Here is an 18,844-nt window from a genome sequence, read left to right as displayed (position 1 = left end):
TCTCTCTCTCTCTCTCTCTCTCTCTCTCTCTCTCTCTCTCTCTCTCTGTGTGTGTGTGTGTGTGTGTGTGTGTGTGTAGGCTAGAGACAACCTTGGCTGGTCCCTCAGGGGTGTCTATCTTGGGTTCTTTGAGATGGGGTCTCAATGGCCTGGGCCTCAGTGATCAGGGCAGGCAGGCTGCCTGGCTGCCCTCCTGGGCCACCTCTCCAGAGCTGGGATTATGGATGCACACCACCGCACGAACTCTGAGAACTGACTCTCAGTTCCTGTGCAGAGCACGCACTGCCCACCAAGATATTTCACCAGCCTGGTTGGTTCATTTTGTTTTGATTTACTTGTTTGTTTGTTTGTTTGTTTGTTTTGAAACAGGTTGTCACATAGCCCACACTGGCCTCAAACTTGTGGTGTAGCTGTGGATGACCTTGAATTCCTGATCCCTCTGCCTCAGCCTCCCGAGTGCTGGGATGATAGCTTGCTTGTGAGAACACGTGTGTGCAGATGTCTGGAGGCCAACACTTGCCATTGGTGTCTTTCATGACTGGTCCCCATCTTATAATGGAGTCAGGCCTCCCATTTGCACCCAGAATCACAGGTTCAGCTCATTCTGGGGGTGGTCCTTTGTCTCCCCGTCAAGTGTCTGGGACTGCCAGTGGCTGCACATGCGCTGTGCTGGATAGTTTTATGTCAACTTAACACAAGCTAAAGTCATCTGAGATGAGAGAGCCTCCATTCAGAAAATGCCTCTGTAAGATCAGGGGCTGGTGAGCCTGTGGGCATTTCCTTAGTTATGATTGATGGGGGAAGCCCATTGTGGATGGTGCCATGTCTGGGCTGGTGGTCCTGGGTTCTATAAGCAAGCAGGCTAAGAAAGCCATGGGGAGCAAGCCAATAAACAGCACCCTCCATGGCCTCTGCGTCAGCTCCTGCCTTCGGGTTCCTGCCCTGTTTGAGTTCCTAATGTGGAAGTGTAAGCCAAACAAATGCTTTCTACCCAGCTTGCTTTGACCCTAAAACACCCACACAGCATACCAGGCTCTGGAGATCTGAGGTCTAGTCTTCACACGTGTGTGGTGAGAGCTTCAGCAGCTGCGACATCTTTCAGACCCTGCAGGTTGACATTCTGGACTATCCCTAGGACGTGTCCCTAGCGCTGTGGGCCGAGCCTACACATTTGGGATTTTGTTGGCATTCATGGGGAGGGTGTCTTCCTCAATCACTCTCTATCTACCTTCTCTTTGGGTACAGGATCACTCACTGAACCTGGTGCACACCTGCGTGGTCAAGCTGGCCAGCCACCAAGTCCCAGGGAGCCTCCTATACCTACTAGTGTGATAGCAGTAGTGTGTCATAGATGCCAAAAGGTTGGACAAGAGTGTTGAAAGATGACTTTATTGCAAACACAAAGACCTGAGTTCAATCCCAACACCCACATTAAAATCCAGGCATGGTGATGTATGGTTTCTAATCCCAGCTCTGGGGAAGCAGAGATCTGAAGACCCTGGGGCTCACTGGCCAACAGCTAGTCCAATCAGTGAGCCCCAGTTCCAATGAGAGACCCTGTCTCAAAAACAAAGTCAAAGGGGGATAGAGAGATGGTGCATTGGTTAAGGATGCTCGCTTCTCAGTCACAAGGACTAGAGTTTAGATCCCATCACCCATAGACTGAGCACTATGTGTACACCTGTGACACCTCAGCTTCAAGTGGAACAGAGACAAAAGGTTCCTGGGGATTGCTGGTTTTCTTGGTAGCCTGGCTACAAAGCATGAGTGATGGATTCAAGAAAAGACCTTGCCCCCAAAAGGACAAGTTAGCCTCAGCGGTGCAGACACACTCACAGTGAAAGATGTCTCTTAGGAAAGTGTGTGTGTGTGTGTGTGTGTGTGTGAGAGAGAGAGAGAGAGAGAGAGAGAGACAGAGACAGAGACTGTGTGTGTGAGAAAGAGAGAGACAGAGACAGAGAGACAGAGACAGGGAGAGAGACAGGGAGAGGAAGAGAGAGAGACAGAGACAGAGGGAGAGACAGAGAGAGAGAGAGAGAGACAGACAGACAGACAGAGAGACTGACAGACAGACAGGCATCAGGTGTCTGTGAGTACCCTCCGAGGCTAGAAGTGATCACCTTGAGCTGGAGTTAATGGTGTCTCTGAGCTGCGCTGTAGGTGCTGGGAACTAAACTTCAAAGCAATAAGATAGGGAGCAGTTGAAGAAGACAACTAACTGATCTCTATCTCAGGCCTCCTCATATGCACACACATGTGCACAGATAAGTACACACACGCACATGCACACACAAGAGCACACGTTTGTACATGCACACATAAGTATGCACATGTGCACTGTACAAACATAAATATACACATGCATACATAAGTATGCACATGTATATGTGCACACATAAGTACATACGTGTGCGTGCATGTATACATGTGTGCACAGTGGTCCTCAGGCAAGGCACAGAAGCTCTGGATTACCCTTGTTTTCTAGATCACATGGACGGCAGGAGCCATGGCGCGTGAATTTGAGATGACCCATGTCTCAGGGAAGCGGGATACAATAGTCAGCTACCTGCCCCTCAGCCACATTGCAGCCCAGCTCATGGACATCTGGATCCCCATCAAGCTCGGGGCTCTCACTTTCTTCGCTCAACCAGATGCACTCAGGGTAAGGCTGGGTGACGTCCTCACCAAACATCCAGTGGCCTTAGGAGGTGTGGACATCGCCTGTCCACTGGTCAGGCCCAAACTCTAAGAATGTTTTTCTCTGTCTTCATTTTCTACTGTATTCCACAGCATTGAGAACAACTGTCTACCATCTTTCCCTGCAGTGCAGTTGTGTAAACTATTCTGAACAAGCCCAGCAAGAGTCCTGAGTGGCACTGAAAGTGTGTGTTCTTCAGTATTTCTTGCATTTATGTATTCACTGGGCATATGTGCCATAGTGTGCACATGATAGTCAGAGGACATATCTTCAGGCTCTCTTCCACCCTATGATCCTGGGGACAAACTCAAGTCATCAGGCTTAGTGATGAGTGCCTTTACTCAATGAGCCACCTTGTGAATTCCCTACTTTTAAAAAACTTGTGTGTGCTTGTGCACATGCATGCACACATGTGTGTGTTTATGTATGTGGGGAGCCATTTTGCATGGGGTATGCGTATGGGGTATATATAGGGTAGGTGGGTGTGTATGTGTGTGTGTGGAGTATAGAGGTGTGTATGGGGTATGTGTGTGCATGCATATATGGGGTGTTGTGTATGGGGTCTGAGGGTATGGAGGTGTGGGTATAGGGCATGTGTGTGGGTGTGAATATGTGTATATGGTATGTGTGTGTATGGTGTGTGTATGGAGTATGTGTGTGTATGGTGTGTGTATGGAGTATGTGTGTGTATGTGTATGGGATGTGCTAATGGGGTGTATATATGTGTGCACTCGAATGTGGTGTGTGTGCTCACACATGCTTATGTGTGTAAGCTCCTGAGAAGCTCTGATTCTGTTTGCCGGTGTCTGGCCTGCATAGCAGGAAGGTGTTGGGGCTTTTTGCCATAAGAGTGTTAACAGATAGATTTCAGGAGATAGATACAGATAGATTTCAGGAGACCTTACACAATGCTGTGTAGAAGTCAGGTAAGACCTGAACTTTGCTCGCCTTTCTGAAGGTCACAAAGATCTCCCAGGCCCTGCGCCCCAAGTGCTGGGACAGCACCACAGCTCTTCACAACTTCCCAGTCTGAGGATTTGAGCAGCACATAGCTCATATATTGAGATGATTTTTTTTGCATCCACCTCTAGTGTTTCCGAATATGTGACATTACCATTTTTTGATTTGTCATGTATTATTTTCCTATGTGTTAAATGAGCATCTGGCTCCTTCACTATCTCCATCCTCTCCTCCTTCTCCATCTTCTGAAAATAAACTTTGCTTTATGACTACAGCCAAGAGCTAACCAGACAATCCCAGCCCTGTCTGTTGCAACTTTTATTTTTCCTAGAGTTATCAGTTGCCTTTGTTTTCCAGTCCAGTGATATTTCTTCCTGCTGGTTTTTCTTCCAACATTCCACTGTGAACCAGGATATTTATCATTTTATTGTCTTCAGTTGGGCTAACTGGAAGGGAAACCTGAGGTGGGGTTTTGTAACATATTGAGGTCAAGAAATAATTGGAAAGAAGTGAGACAAGCCAGGATAGGTCCAAGGATCTAGCCAAAAAAATATGTAAGTTGAGCAACTCAGAGCCCTGGGGCACTCTAAGCATGTGCCAGGCCTAAACTATCCCACATTACAAGGGGGCTGAGCCTTTGTGTCTACCTGCAAGGTGGGTACTGGGCACAAGTTTAAGAGCACAGCGGCAAGCACAACTCCACTACTGCAGGTTTGTGGGAAAGAAGAAGCTGTGGGCCATGAGGAACCAGGAAGGGTTTGAGCAGTGCCCTGTACACACTGCTCTGGGTCCTGCTGTGCCTCCCAGTTTGGGCCCCATCTTCCAGGGTCTTTACTGTCATCTGTCCTTCTTTCTTCTTTTTCATTCCTTCATGTAGCTGGAGATGACCTTTGGTAGATTTTTCAGGATATGCATGGGAAAGAAATGTCCATTTCCTTTATGTACGGACTTTCCAGATTTCCCAAAACCAGATGAGAAGTCTGGAGTTCACCTCACCCCCAACTGCCACAACAAGAAGAGAAGCCACTTAGCACAACATACGTGTGTGCTCTTGAGCTCTGAGTTAGAGGTTCAAACCGGGCTCTATGTGGCTAAATAGAGGCATCACCAGGACTGGGTTGTTACAGAGCACTGGGGACTTGTTTTCCCAATTTTTCCTCTTTCTAGAAGGAATGGCCACTTTCTTCCATCTTCTAAAAACACTGTGTGCGAGTGTGTGTGTGTGTGTGTGTGCGCACATGTGCATGTGTGTGTGTGTGCTGTGTAAATGTGTGCATGTGTGTATGTACATGTGTATGTGTGCGTGTGAGAGTGCATGCACACGTATGTGTGCGTGTGTGTGCATGTGTACATGTGTGTGCATGTGTGTATGTACATGTGTATGTAAGTGTGTGCATGTGTGTGCCTGTACATGTGTGTGCCTGTACATGTGTGTGTGCATGTACATGCATGTGCATGTGTGTGCATGTATGTGTGTGTACATGTGTGTGTGTTTGAGTGTTTGCTGCATATATGTATGTCCCCCATTGCATACTTGGTGCCCTTAGTAGCTAAAAGAGAGCATTAGGTTCCCTGCAGCTGGAGTTACAGGCCATTAAGAGCCTATATATAGGTGCTAGGAACCAAACTGGATCCTCTGCAGGAGCATCAGCTGTCTAAGCAGCAAGCTGTGCCTCCAGGTCTCTCTTTCTCTGTATTTAAAGTCACTTGCTAAACCAACATCACCCCTAACACAATCCACATAAACACAAATGTGCATGAATACACATATGCATGTGAACACAGAAATGCATACATAAACATACAGACACAAATATCCTTAAACACACTGTCTCAAGGTTTCCATTGTTATGATGAAACACACTGATCAAAAGCAAGCTGGAGAGAAGGGTTTATTCAGCTTACACTTCCAGACCATTCACAGTTCATCACTGAAGGAAGCCAGGGCAGGAACTCACACAGGGCAGGAGGCAGGAGCTGGTGCAGAGGCTGTGGAGGGTGCTGCTTACTGGCTCACTCTAAAGGCTTGCTTAGCTTTCTTTCTTATAGAACCCAGTACCACCAGCCTAAGGATGGCACCATCTAGAGTGGGATGTCATATCAACCATCAATCAAGAGAATGCACCCCAGACATGCCACAGGCCACTCTGGTGGAGGCATTTTTTAAATTGGGAGTCCTCTTCCCAAATGACTCTAGCTTGTGTCAAATTGACAAAAACACTAACCATATATACACAAACACATAAGCATAGAAATGCACACATACTGATAAACACAGAAATGTACACACAATGTGTCTTAGTTAGGGTTTTCTTCTGTGAACAAAACCATGATCAATGCAACTCTTATAAGGACAACATTTAACCAGGGCTGGTTTATGTGTTCAGTCCATTGTTATTAAGGTGGGAACATGGCAGCCTCCATGCAGGCATGGTGCAGACAGAGCTGAGAGTTCTACATCTTCATCTGAAGGCTGCTAGGAGAAGACTGGCTTCAGGCAGTTAGGATGAGGGTCTTAAAGCCCACACCCACAGTGACACATCTACTCCAAAGGGCCACACCACCTAATAGTGCCACTCCCTGGGCCAAGCATATACACACCATCACACAATGAGAAACACACATACAACAAACATAAACACAAGTATACAGTGCACACTCAAAACACACAGATGCCACACATATACAACACACATACACAGCACATGCTCAGGCTTCAGTCCGCAGCTGACCATTCTGTTGCCCCCTATGCGGACTCCTGTGAACCACCTGATAACCACTCAGAAAACCTAATGTTTCAAGATCCTTCACTTACTGTTACTCTTTGAATTTGTATCAGAAGAATTAAATTTCCAGTGAGCTCTGGAGAAAGGTGAAAGGCATCGGGGGCAGTGGAACAGTAAAGTGTGTAGACACAGACTCAGAAACAGAGAGTCATACAATAGTCACAAGATACAGACCAGACACAGAATGCCACATCCAGACACAGAATGTCATACAGACGCAGAATGTCACACTCAGCAGCCACAGGCAGACACAGAGCCACACATAGACAGACACACTCAGACATAGATGCAGAGCCACACTCTCATGACAGCACTAGTTACAAGATGAAATGCATCTGAAAGTAAATTGGACAGCAGTTCCTAACAACATGACTCAGAGGGTAAAGGCACCTGCCATTTGTCTTGATGACCAGAGTCTGATTCCCAGACCCCACAGGGTGAAGAGAGAACTAATTCCTGCCATTGTCCTCTGACCTCCCCACAAGTGCCATAAAGAAAAGGAAGAAAAAAGAGAAGTCATGAGCCATGAGCCATAACCTAATCTAGACACCCAGGGCTCTGAGATTAAACAGTCACAGCTGCTGCATTGTTATCACAGGGACCCATTCTGTAGGAGACATTCCCTTCCATGGGCCCCAGGACGCTTGTATACATATAACTATCATAGCTGATGGTACAGAGATAGTTCAGCCAATAAGATTGCTTACTGCACAAACCTTAGGACCTGAGTTCAAACCCTGAACACTCATAAAAAGCTGCATGTAGTCTGTCAGACAGAACAGGAGGTCTCTAGGGGATTGCTTGGTAGTCAAGCCCAGGTTCAGTGAGAGGTTTCCTCTCAAGGGAATAAGGCAGAGTGACCACAGGACTCTGGTCCCCCTCCTCCTCTACATGTGTAGGTGTGTTGATCCCCTGGTGTTTTGTTTGTAAAATGGGACAAGATGCAGGGTGAGCATTCAATGTAGAGTTGTGCACCTTTGAATGTATCTCATGTTCTCACTGACCCGAGGGTCTCCAAAGGTTCCCATTTGGGAACATCTTTATCACTATGGGATAGTCTCACTAGATCCCCTGCTTCCACACTGCCTCCCAATGCAAGTTATGTATCCGTGTTAAAAGGGCCAATCTCATTCGTGTCTCCTGGGTGTGAAGTGACACATATATCACCATCCTCACTTGTGTCTCCTGGGTGTGAAGTAGCATGTGACCATCCTCACTTACATTTTCTTCATTATTAATGATAGTACTGGACTTCTCAGGGGTTCATTGACCCCTTGGATTTAATTTTTTTCTTTTTTTCCAGTTGTTTTCTTTTTCTTTATTCTTCTTTCGTACAAAACATCCTGACCACAACCAACCTCTGCACCTTGTTATACCAAGTTTGGTTGATATCATTGAGAGGACTGCTCTTTTCCAAAGAGAAATGGAGGAGCACTTAGATTTCATTTCTGTTCAAATCTTTTGCATTTAAATTTTTCTTTGTATATCTAATCATGTTGATTTTTAAGGGTTCTTTACATATTGAGGCAATGAATTGTTACCAGATACCGTGGGTTACAAATGTCTTCTTCCAGTTCTTTGGCTGTCTTTTTGGGGTTTGTGTTTTTGGTTTTCCCTTTATGATCTTTTGAAGCATGAGGGAAACCTTTGGCTTTGATGAAGTTCAGGTTATTGATTTTCCACTATGCTCCGCTATGACAAAGATTTCTCCTGCTTTCTTTTATCCACTCTTTACTTTCAGTTTTTCATGGACAGTTGATTTTCTTGATGCGTGAGAAGTAGAATTGTAGGCCAAGCATGACTTTGCTTTCGTACGTTTATATACTTCCCCAGCTACAGTGAACTACTCAGAAGACGTGCTAAAAGCCAGATGATCATAAATATAAAATTTGTGTGGATCCTCTGTTATATGTATCAGTTTTTATGCTTCTGCACATACACACATATGCACACACACATGCACACACATATGGACACATGCACACACATACACACAAGCACATTTGCACATACATGCACACATGCAAACATGCATATATGGGGGTGAGGTGGATGAATCTGAGTCTGACTGGCTGCTTTGCAGCCAGGGGGTTGGTCCCCAGGCCTGGTGCAAAGGCTGCACTCGAGGGAAGGGTGAGGGACACGGGAGGGACACGTGATGGATATGTGAGGGTTGTGCATGGCTTGTGAAAGCACTGCAGTGCTCACCTGCTCCATCCCACACAGGGCACCTTGGTGTACACTCTTCAGGAAGTGAAGCCTACTTTTTTCATGGGAGTGCCACGCATCTGGGAAAAGATGCAGGACACCATCAAGGAAAACGTGGCCAAGTCCTCCAGCCTGAGAAAGAAGGCATTTGCATGGGCGAAGATGCTCGGCTTGAAGGTCAACACTAAGCGGATGCTGGGGTAGGCAGTGTCCTGTAGTGGGTGTGAGGGAGCATAGCGGAGGCTCTGTGGTCTGAAGCTGGGTCTCCTTTTGTCGATGCCATCCCAGGAAACGAGACATCCCCATGAATTACCGCATGGCAAAGGCCCTTGTGTTCACGAAGGTCAGAACCTCCCTGGGCTTTGACAACTGCCACACCTTCTTCAGCGTAGCTTCATCCCTCCCTCAGGATGTCTCAGAGTTCTTTCTCAGCCTGGACATCCCCATTGGTGAGATCTATGGAATGAGTGAATGCTCTGGACCCCACACAGTCTCCAGCAAGAATGTCTACAGAGTTTTGAGGTATTGGGCTCCTGCATCCCTCAGATCTCCAGTGTCATGGGGCAAGGGCACGAAGGGGGGTTGTGACCAATGGCTGGGATACATCCAGAGCCTGGGCATCATGAGGGCTCCATTCTCCAGCCCCCTAGCCCAGCCCTTCTGGCTTATCACATGACCTTCAGGGGAAGGTACTTGTTGTAGAACCATCTATCATGTTGTGTGACTTTTCCTGGGGACACTTGAACAAATGTCTGTTTACTCCAAATAAGGCATCAAAAATACCAAAGAAATGCTCCCTTCCAAGTGCAGCTTAACATGCTTATTGGGGTGATTGTGGGTCAGAGGTCAGGGGTCACTGACAGGAGTGGGCATGACTCAAAGGCAGAACATCCCCTACAAATCCTACACCTGGACAAAAATGACAGCCTGGACTACACCTCCCAGAAGCTATCTACAAAGCACATTGAGAAGACAGCGCCTGCAGTCTCCTCCAGAGCTGTAACTGCTCATGGAACCTGGCCTTGTGCATTTCCGGAACTTTTCTTTTTTCTTTTTTCTTTTTTTTTTTTCTTTTTTTTTTTTTTTTTTTTTTTGGTTTTTCGAGACTGGGTTTCTCTGTGTAGCCCTGGCTGTCCTGGAACTCACTCTTGTAGACCAGGCTGGCCTCGAACTCAGAAATCCACCTGCCTCTGCCTCCCAAGTGCTGGGATTAAAGGCGTGAGCCACCACCGCCCGGCACCTGGAACTTTTCAAGACTTGTGAGTTTCCATTACTTCCTGACTTTTAAGAAGCCACCTTCCAGTAGGCTGTGTTCCAGAAAGAGGAACACAGGAAGAGGAAGAGATTGCTCTCTGACACACAATGTCCTTCCCAGTGTCACTTAAGTGTTGTGCGAACTCGGGACCCCATGATCCTCCATCTCAGGCATCTCTGTACCTGCTTTCTGACTTCTTCTGCACAGCTCAGCTCACCAGGTTGCCGGGCTGGGCCACAGCAATCCAAACACACATATACCACAGAGGACTCTACTGGGAGGCTGGCCTCTCCCAGAATCCTTTGGTTTAAGTTTCCTGCTCCTGCCCCACTACTATACTGCATGTTTGGCTTTCTCTTTTGCTTGTGGCTTGCTGGTGTCCAGAATGCAACTGAAGGAACAAAATAACAATAATGATAAAGGGTAGGAGAAGATGGAGGGTACAAGTTGATGGTGTCCTTGAGCTGCTCACACACCCTCAAATCTGCCTCAGCTGTGTGTGGCCTTCTCCACCTACTGATGCTGTGATAACAGCTGTATGGCTACGTACTGTGTATGCAGTATTTCTATAAGCCAGTGCACACAGAGTGCTGCCTCAGTGTACCTTCTGTGCCTCTTCTTATGAGGTTGAAAGCAACCTCTCATACATTCCCTCTCTGAGGAGATTCTAGATTGGTTTTATTTGTTTGTTCGTATTTTTTCTTGCTGTTTTGTTTTACTTCTCCAAGCCAGGGTTTGTTTAGCCCTGGGTGTCCTAGAACTCACTCTGTAGACCAGTATGACCTGGAACTCACAGAGATCTGCCTGCCTCTGCCTCCTGAGTGCTGGGATGAAAAGTGCCACCATTACCACCCAGCTACCAGCTTGTGCTGTTTTATGCTGTTGTCCTGGCTGTCACATGTTGCCTGTGATGTTCTCACACAGGCGGTGGCTCATTGCTGTTAAGTCTTCAGGGTCTTCCAGACACACAGAACATTGAGAATCTGAATGCTGGATCAGACTGAAATCCACTGGGTCTCGGAGGGGTATGAGTTTAGCTAGGACAGCCAAATCAGGTTCCTGGGCTGCTGCCGTGAGAGGTATGCACCTCCCAGTCTCTGACCCTCCACTTTACCCCCCTATGTCATGTCCCAGCAGCTGTGGCAAGGTCCTGAATGGCTGCAAGAACATGTTGTACAAGCAGAACAAAGAAGGCGTGGGTGAGGTGTGCATGTGGGGCCGGCATGTCTTCATGGGCTACCTGGATAGGGAGGATGCCACACTGGAAGCACTGGATGAAGATGGATGGCTGCACTCTGGGGACATTGGCTGTCTGGACAGCCACGATTTCCTCTATATCACTGGCCGCATCAAAGGTACCAGGTTCATTTGGGGCAAAAGGTACTGAGTGTGCTAGGGGAGCTGGCAGGGAGTGTTAGGATGCCAGGTACTGGGAGCACTGGAGAGAGTAGCATTCCCTCTTCACCAGAGGTCCCTTCCTGTCATCCTTCAGCAGCGGTCTTGGGGACAGACAGGTTGCTCTAGATCTGTGCCTTGGAGTGAGACTGCAGTTTGTCTGTCAACTTTGCCAAGCAGTGGAGAGGCTGGAAGGGCCAGGTGAGGTCAGGAAGTGTCAGAGAAGCTTCAGAGAGGGCATGAGGATAGCCCTGTCACCTCAGCACTTGGGAGGCTGGGACAGGAGGACTGTGGACTGGGGGTATCCTGGGCTGCACAATTGAGTGTCTGTGTCAGAACAAACAACCCAGCAAAGACATTGTCCTTTGGTGTTCTCTCTGTCACCATGATGGGCACCATGACATGAAGCAGCTTGGGCAGGAGAGGGTTTATTCTGATCACAGCTCAGGCCACAGTCTGTCACCAAAAAAAACAAGGCAGGAACCTGAAGGTAGAGCTGGTGCAGAGGCCATGGAGGGTGCTGCTTATTGGCTTGCTCCTCATAGCTTGCTCAGCCTGCTTTCTTATAGAACCTAGGGCCATCAGCCCAGGAATGGCTCCACCCATAATGGGTTGGGCCCTCCCCCCTTGATCATTAATTTAGAAAATCCCATACAGACTTTGGAGACATTTTCTCAACTTCCCAGGAGACCCTGGCTTGACACACTGACAAAGGCCAACCAGTCAGATGGTGTCCATGTGGGGCCAAAAGAACTCAAGTGTTGGGAGGATGCAGGAGTGGGTGGGGACTTGGGGTGCCAGAAGGGAAGCTATTGCAACCTCTGGCCTGGTCCCATGTGAGTGAGGACCTGTACCAAGCTAGGTTCTCATTCCAGACATCCTGATAACCTCTAGTGGTGAGAACATACCCCCCATCCCCATTGAGACGCTGGTAAAGGAGAAAATCCCCATTATCAGCCATGCCTTCCTGGTGGGTGACAAGGCCAAATTCCTGAGCATGCTGCTGACACTGAAGGTAATGATTCTCACCTGCGACCGCACTGCCCCCACCAACTACAGGGTCAGGTGGCAGGGGGAGGGGCTGTAGGTGGCTGAACCCAGGTTCTACTTCTTCTGCGCCCTGGGTTGGGGGTCAGGGATGACAGAGGGTGGGTGTGGGGGGTGGGCAAGGTGACAGGTTGTCCTGGGGCAGTGTGAGACAGACAAGATGAGTGGAGAGCCATTGGACATGCTGAGCAAGGAGGCCATCAGCTTCTGCCAGACGCTGGGTAGCGAGGCAGTCACTGTGTCGGACATTTTGAAGATTCGAGACCCAATGGTCTACACAGCCATCCAGTATGGCATAGACATCGTGAATCAGCAAGCAGCCTCTGACTCACATAGAATTCGAAAGTGGATCATCTTGGAGAAAGACTTTTCCATCCATGGTGGGGAGCTGGGTGAGTCACTTGGCTTGGGCCTGAGGTACCTGGGGTCTGGGCCTTACCCTTCTCTGGGGGTTAGGCCTATGAGACCAGCTAGGACACAAGACACTTCACCCCCACTGACTGGGTCTAGCTCCCTACTGGCCTCCATATGCAGCCTCTTCACCAGAGCAAACACCTTCATGCTCTGGAGGTGACATCCTCTCTGTGGGGCTGCTCAGTGGTTAGAGCACTGTTTGCCCTTATTGAGGACCCAAAATCAGATCCCAACAACCAAGTTGGGTAGCTCATCTGTCCATCTGTGACCTGCAGCCCCAGCAGATTAGACCCCCTCTTCTGGCCTCTGCACAATGCACACACACAGCACATACATGTACGAGCTCATATACCCCACACATACATGAGATACGTAATTAAAAATTAAGTCTTGAAAAAAACTTCATTATATCCAGAATCCTCACTACGGCCATTCTATGTGGAGATCCCATAGTCCCCACTCACTGATGGCAGGGTCAGTAGACATCCGCACTTGGTCCAGCCCCAGACCTGGGTGTCTACTTAGCTGGTCATACTAAATGTGGAACTTTTTCTCACCTCCACAACCAGACTACTCTCTCCTCTTTCCACAGGACCGACATCAAAACTTCAAAGAAATATGATAACCCAGAAATACAAAGCACAGATTGACAACATGTACTCATCGTAACAGCTGTGGCAAGAGCTTTCTCCTGCCCTCATGGTGAGACCCAATGGCCTGGCTCTGCTGGGCTCGGTGGTGACAGGTGACCATCCTGCCCTCTCTGACATTAAGATACAGTCTTCCTGGCTAGGATCAGCACTTTTCATCGATTCCCACTTCTTTATTTTATCTTCTTATAATGTGTATGCGACTGCCTAGGTGCATGTGTGCAATCCAAGGACAATCTTGGATGCTGCCCCTACCCTGCCAAGTCCAGCAGCCTAGCTGGTCCATAACCTTCCAGGGATCTCTGCTCTCCACTTCCATCCCCTGGAAGAGCAAGTTGTGTCTGCTGGGTCTGTCCTCACATGGGTTTTGAGGATTTGAACTTGGATGCTCACACCCCTGTGGCAAGCCCTTTGCCCCTGAGCCATCTTCATATGTCCCCATGTTCCATGTCTTTTGTTCAGAGAAGGTCTGGACTCTAGAAATTCTGTGGCAGAGTTCTGCAGGTGACTGACTCACTTCCCCTACTCTCTGCACACTCTTTCCCCTTCCTCAGGGTGTGTACATGTGTGTGTGCACCCACAGTCACCCTCACAGCCACCCTCACCCTGCCATGTGAAACTGGTGTCTCCAGCCAACCCACCTGTGTGGCCTGAGGAACAGGCCTCCCAGGAAGGGATACCACAGCTGGCCACTAGCCCATCTCCAGGCCCATGCATGGACAGGGCTAGCTAGCTTGGTCACCTCTGAGAATCATGAAGGATGTATCAGTATCCCACTTCCCACCTTGGGTCTCAGGAGGTCATCTGCTCCATGGTATCCTGTTGTGTGTGCATGATGCATGCATGAGTGTATATGTGTGTGTGTGCATGGTGCATTATGAGTGTATATGTGTGTGTGTGCATTGTGCATGCATGAGTGTATATGTGTGTGTGTGCACGGTGCATGCATGAGTGTATATGTGTGTGTGCATGATGCATGTATGAGTGTATATGTGTGTGTGTGTGTGTGTGCATGGTGCATGTATGAGTGTATATGTGTGTGTGCATGCTGCATGTGTCAGTGTATATGTGTGTGTGCATGATGCATGTATGAGTGTATATGTGTGTGTGTGCATGGTGCATGCATGAGTGTATATGTGTGTGTGTGCATGATGCATGTATGAGTGTATATGTGTGTGTGTGCATGGTGCATGCATGAGTGTATATGTGTGTGTGCATGATGCATGTATGAGTGTATATGTGTGTGCATGGTGCATGCATGAGTGTATATGTATGTGTGTGCATGGTGCATGCATGAGTGTATATATGTGTGTGTGCATGGTGCATGCATGAGTGTATATGTGTGTGTGTGTGCATGGTGCATTCATGAGTGTATATGTGTGTGTGTGCATGGTGCATGCATGAGTGTATATGTGTATGTGTGTGCATGGTGCATGCATGAGTGTATATGTGTGTGTGTGCATGGTGCATGCATGAGTGTATATGTGTGTGTGTGCATGGTACATGCATAAGTGTATATGTGTATGTGTGTGCATGGTGCATGCATGAGTGTATATGTGTGTGTGTGCATGGTGCATGTATGAGTGTATATGTGTGTGTGTGCATGGTGCATGCATGAGTGTATATGTGTATGTGTGTGCATGCTGCATGTGTCAGTGTATATGTGTGTGTACATGATGCATGTATGAGTGTATATGTGTGTGTGTGTGCATGATGCATGTATGAGTGTATATGTGTGTGTGCATGATGCATGCATGAGTGTATATGTGTGTATGTGCATGGTGCATGCATGAGTGTATATGTGTGTGTGTGCATGGTGCATGCATGAGTGTGTATGTGTGTGTGCATGATGCATGCATGAGTGTATATGTGTGTGTATGCGTGATGCATGCATGAGTGTATATGTGTGTGTGTGCATGGTGCATGCATGAGTGTATATGTATGTGTGTGCATGGTGCATGCATGAGTGTATATGTGTATGTGTGTGCATGGTGCATGCATGAGTGTATCTACGGGCGCACACACATGTGTCTTGAGACAGTCTCTCACTGGCCTTGAATTTGTCAAGTAGGCTAGGCTGGCCAGGGAGCCCCAGAGAATCCCTGTGCTGGGTGGGATGCAAGCGTGCACCATGGTAGCTAGCCTCCCTCCTTATCCACCTTACTCCTGCCTCCTTCCCTTCTTCCTCTTGTACAGGTGCTTGGGATTTGAATTCAGGCCTCCATGCTTGCTCAGCCAGCACTTTTCTAACTGAGCTGTCTCATCTCCCCAGCTCTTCTTCTAATGAGGACATCATGAGACTAAATGAGGGCTCACCCTGTGGCCCCCATTTTAGCGCCTGTAACAGCCCTAATTTTTAAATAAGGTCAGTGTGAGGCATCAGGCGCAGGGCTGCAGGATTGGCCCATAGCACTTCTTACCCAGTGCCCAGCGCTTCCTGGCAGCTCATAACACAGCCCTTAGCTTGCCCACTTCATGCAATGGCACCAGCTTCCCGTGCAGTTCAGGGAGAGCCTCGGGCTGTTGTAGGGGTAGACTCATGGCCCCCAGAGAGCCAGGGATGAACCCCTTTACTTTCAAAAGTTCAGCCTCAAAGTTTAAAGATTTATTTATTTATTTATTTTATTATGAGTACACTGTAGCTGTCTTCGGACACACCAGAAGAGGGCATCCAATCTCTTTATGGATGGTTGTGAGCCACCATGTGGTTGCTGGGATTTGAACTCAGGACCTCTGGAAGAGCAGTCAGTGCTCTTAACTGCTGAGCCATCTCTCCCAGCCCCAAAGTTTAAAATTGTAAGTGATGTCAATATAGGTAAAAGTGTGTGGTGGACACCATGTGCCCTGCTCCTTCTCTGAGACCTTATTCCCTTGAGACTGAGCCTGAAGCTGGGTGGTGACCTACAGCACTGAACACAGGCAGAAGCAGCCACTCCCAGCTCTTCACGTGGGTTCTGGAGATTCAAACTGAGGTCCTCGTGCCTGTGCAGCAAGCACTTACCACTGAGCCATCTCCCTGCCCCAACACTAGAAGATTTTTAACTGCATATGTGGTTCATGTGGCTGTTCTTGCATAATGTCCCTGTAAGTCTCAGTTGGTGGATGCTAGGGTGGGGACCATTTACAAGTGGCTTATTCCCTACAGGGCATTTACTGTGTGGAATCTCAGGAACCCCATAGACTAACCCAATGTCTCCTCTCCAGCCCCCAACAGGTTGGTCTCATCTCAATGGGGAACATCCTCCCCCCCCAGGAAGCCCCTCCCGTGCAGAAGAAGCCACACCCCTGCTGATCTGTTGGTCCTACCTAAGCTTCCAAAGCAGGCAGCTCACAATAGAGACAACCCCAGACAGGACAAGCCTTCCAGGCGTGAGTGGAGTGACAGTGCAGCTGCAACCGGCTCTTCCTGTCCTAGGACTTGGTATTAGAAAAGAAGTGTGAAGACCCAGAGCCCAAAAGACCTTCCTGGAAGCAGCATGGAAACCCCTCAAATAAGTTGTCATAGTCAGGAGCCTCTCTGCCTTGAGTCTTCATTCTTGGCCAGGTGCAAATGCCACCTGTGCTGGTGTAATGGAGACAGTGAGGTGCTGGCCAGACGCATGCACTTACCCTCCTGTCAGGCGCTCTGGCTCTTTGTGTGGTGTTTCCTGTGTGTGGTTTAGGTGTGTGCACATGTGTACTTCTGTGGGCATGTGTGTCTGCATGTACATGTATGTGCATGTATGTGTGGTGTGTATAGATATGTGTGTGTATATGTGTATGTTTGTGTGCATGTGTGGTGTGTGTGCTTGTGTGCGTTTGTCTGTGTGTCTGGTATACCTGTGTGTGTGGCTGTGTGTACATTTGTGTATCTGGCGTACCTTTTTGTGTGTATGTGTGGTGTACCTGTGTGTGTACATGTGTGTCTTGTGTACCTGCGTGTGTGTATGTGTGTACATGTGTGTGTCCAATGTACTTGTGTGTGTGCATGTGTGTGTGTTCTCTTTTTCTTTTTCTCTTGGCCAGGCCTCTCTAACTTTGGCAATCAATCCATTAACTAGAGTGGTCAATGTAATAACAGCAATGTGTTTGAGAGCTACACAGAGCCTTCTTTGTTGCATAAACAGATCAGTCCCCTACCTCTGCCAGGGAGTCCAAGAATCTAAAAGGTGAGAGATTCCTTTCTCACATCTCTCTGTACCAGTATCTATGGCCTCCCTTAGACCATAATAATGTTTGTTTTGTACCACCAAGGAAGCTACACCAGCTCCTGTGCCAGCCATGCCCAATTCTATGAGAACCACCAGAGTTACACCCAAGATTGGTTCTTGCTTGGCTCTTTGACCAAGCCAGCCCAGTCAGTCAACAGGTTCTCCAGGGCAGGAATGAGGATTAAAAAGAAAACAGACAATTAGACAACATTATAGCATGACCCCAGCCAGTTCTGAGGCTGAGGCAGGTTTATTTTTTTCCAATCTGCTATTATACCACTTTAATTATATGCAAGTATTTAGGTCAGTTCTAGGTTGAGGAACTAGCAAAACAATAAACACAAATAGTCAAGGAACAAGCCAGGAAATAAACAAAGTCCTGTGATTACTCCCATGATCACTGTTTCTAAGATGCTAGTCAGGATGAGCAAGATACCTGAGCCTACTTCCCTTTCCTCATCCAAAGTCAGATTCCTGCCTGGAGCCTACTTCCTTGTCATGACCCAATGTCAGATCCCTGCCTGGAGCCTACTTCCTTGTCATGGCCCAATGTCAGATCCCTGCCAAGCAGCCCCAAAAGCTCTCCACAGCTCTTGTGGTAACTAAACCTGAGGTTCCATCTAGGAAGTCTATGACTTGGTCGTCTGTGTGATAGATGATCCTAAGTAGTAACTGGACAAATACACAGAATTCCTTGTCCTGATATAGTATATCCCCGTGGTGCATGGGGTAAGCTTTGCAGTCCATGCCCACAAGGCATTGGTGAGTGGTAATAGGTATTTATCATTATCTGGATTTGTCTGTGGGTCCAGTTACAAAGATGGCTATAGGCCCCAGGGACAGAAGAAAGCCGCACAGAAGAAGGCCTCAGAGCCTCCACATTCATTGTGTTGGTCATGGCTCTGGGAATGTCCTGGGCAGATGTGGGCAGCTTGGTGCCAGAGTCTGCCATTATATCAAATGTGCGTTGTGGCCATAATCTGTTGGAGGCTATGCCGAAGCTGTTCTGGGAAGGGTCCTTTTCTTTACCCATCAGATCACAGAGGTTGACAAGGAGATCAAGGAACCAGGTACCTTGGGGCATAACCTGGGATGTGGAGTTGACAATCTTCCCTGTGGCCATATTGATGATGGTTAAGGGAAGGTTAAGGGGCGTGTGGGGGATGGGTATTGTAGTACACACATTAATGAGGCTCATTAGGTTCACTGTAACATGAACTTGAGAGGGGCCGGGCAGTGGT

The 18,844-nt window shown here is 48.0% G+C and overlaps 1 protein-coding gene across 1 annotated transcript in view; it reads left to right on the top strand.

Annotated features, from left to right (window-relative positions):
• The window catches only part of Acsbg2 (acyl-CoA synthetase bubblegum family member 2), a 29,237-nt gene extending 15,805 nt beyond the window's left edge, over positions 1-13,432 (top strand). The window contains exons 7-13 of the mRNA XM_028764387.1: positions 2,486-2,662; positions 8,671-8,852; positions 8,941-9,174; positions 11,045-11,262; positions 12,178-12,317; positions 12,495-12,741; positions 13,356-13,432. Coding sequence (XP_028620220.1) covers positions 2,486-2,662; positions 8,671-8,852; positions 8,941-9,174; positions 11,045-11,262; positions 12,178-12,317; positions 12,495-12,741; positions 13,356-13,432 — 1,275 coding nt within the window. The remainder of the gene's footprint in view (positions 1-2,485; positions 2,663-8,670; positions 8,853-8,940; positions 9,175-11,044; positions 11,263-12,177; positions 12,318-12,494; positions 12,742-13,355) is intronic.
• Positions 13,433-18,844: the final 5,412 nt, after the last annotated feature.

This window comes from Grammomys surdaster, unplaced genomic scaffold, assembly GCF_004785775.1.
Source record: "Grammomys surdaster isolate TR1022 unplaced genomic scaffold, NIH_TR_1.0 62, whole genome shotgun sequence".
NCBI lineage: Eukaryota > Metazoa > Chordata > Mammalia > Rodentia > Muridae > Grammomys > Grammomys surdaster.
This window is presented reverse-complemented; position numbering and strand designations above follow the sequence as displayed.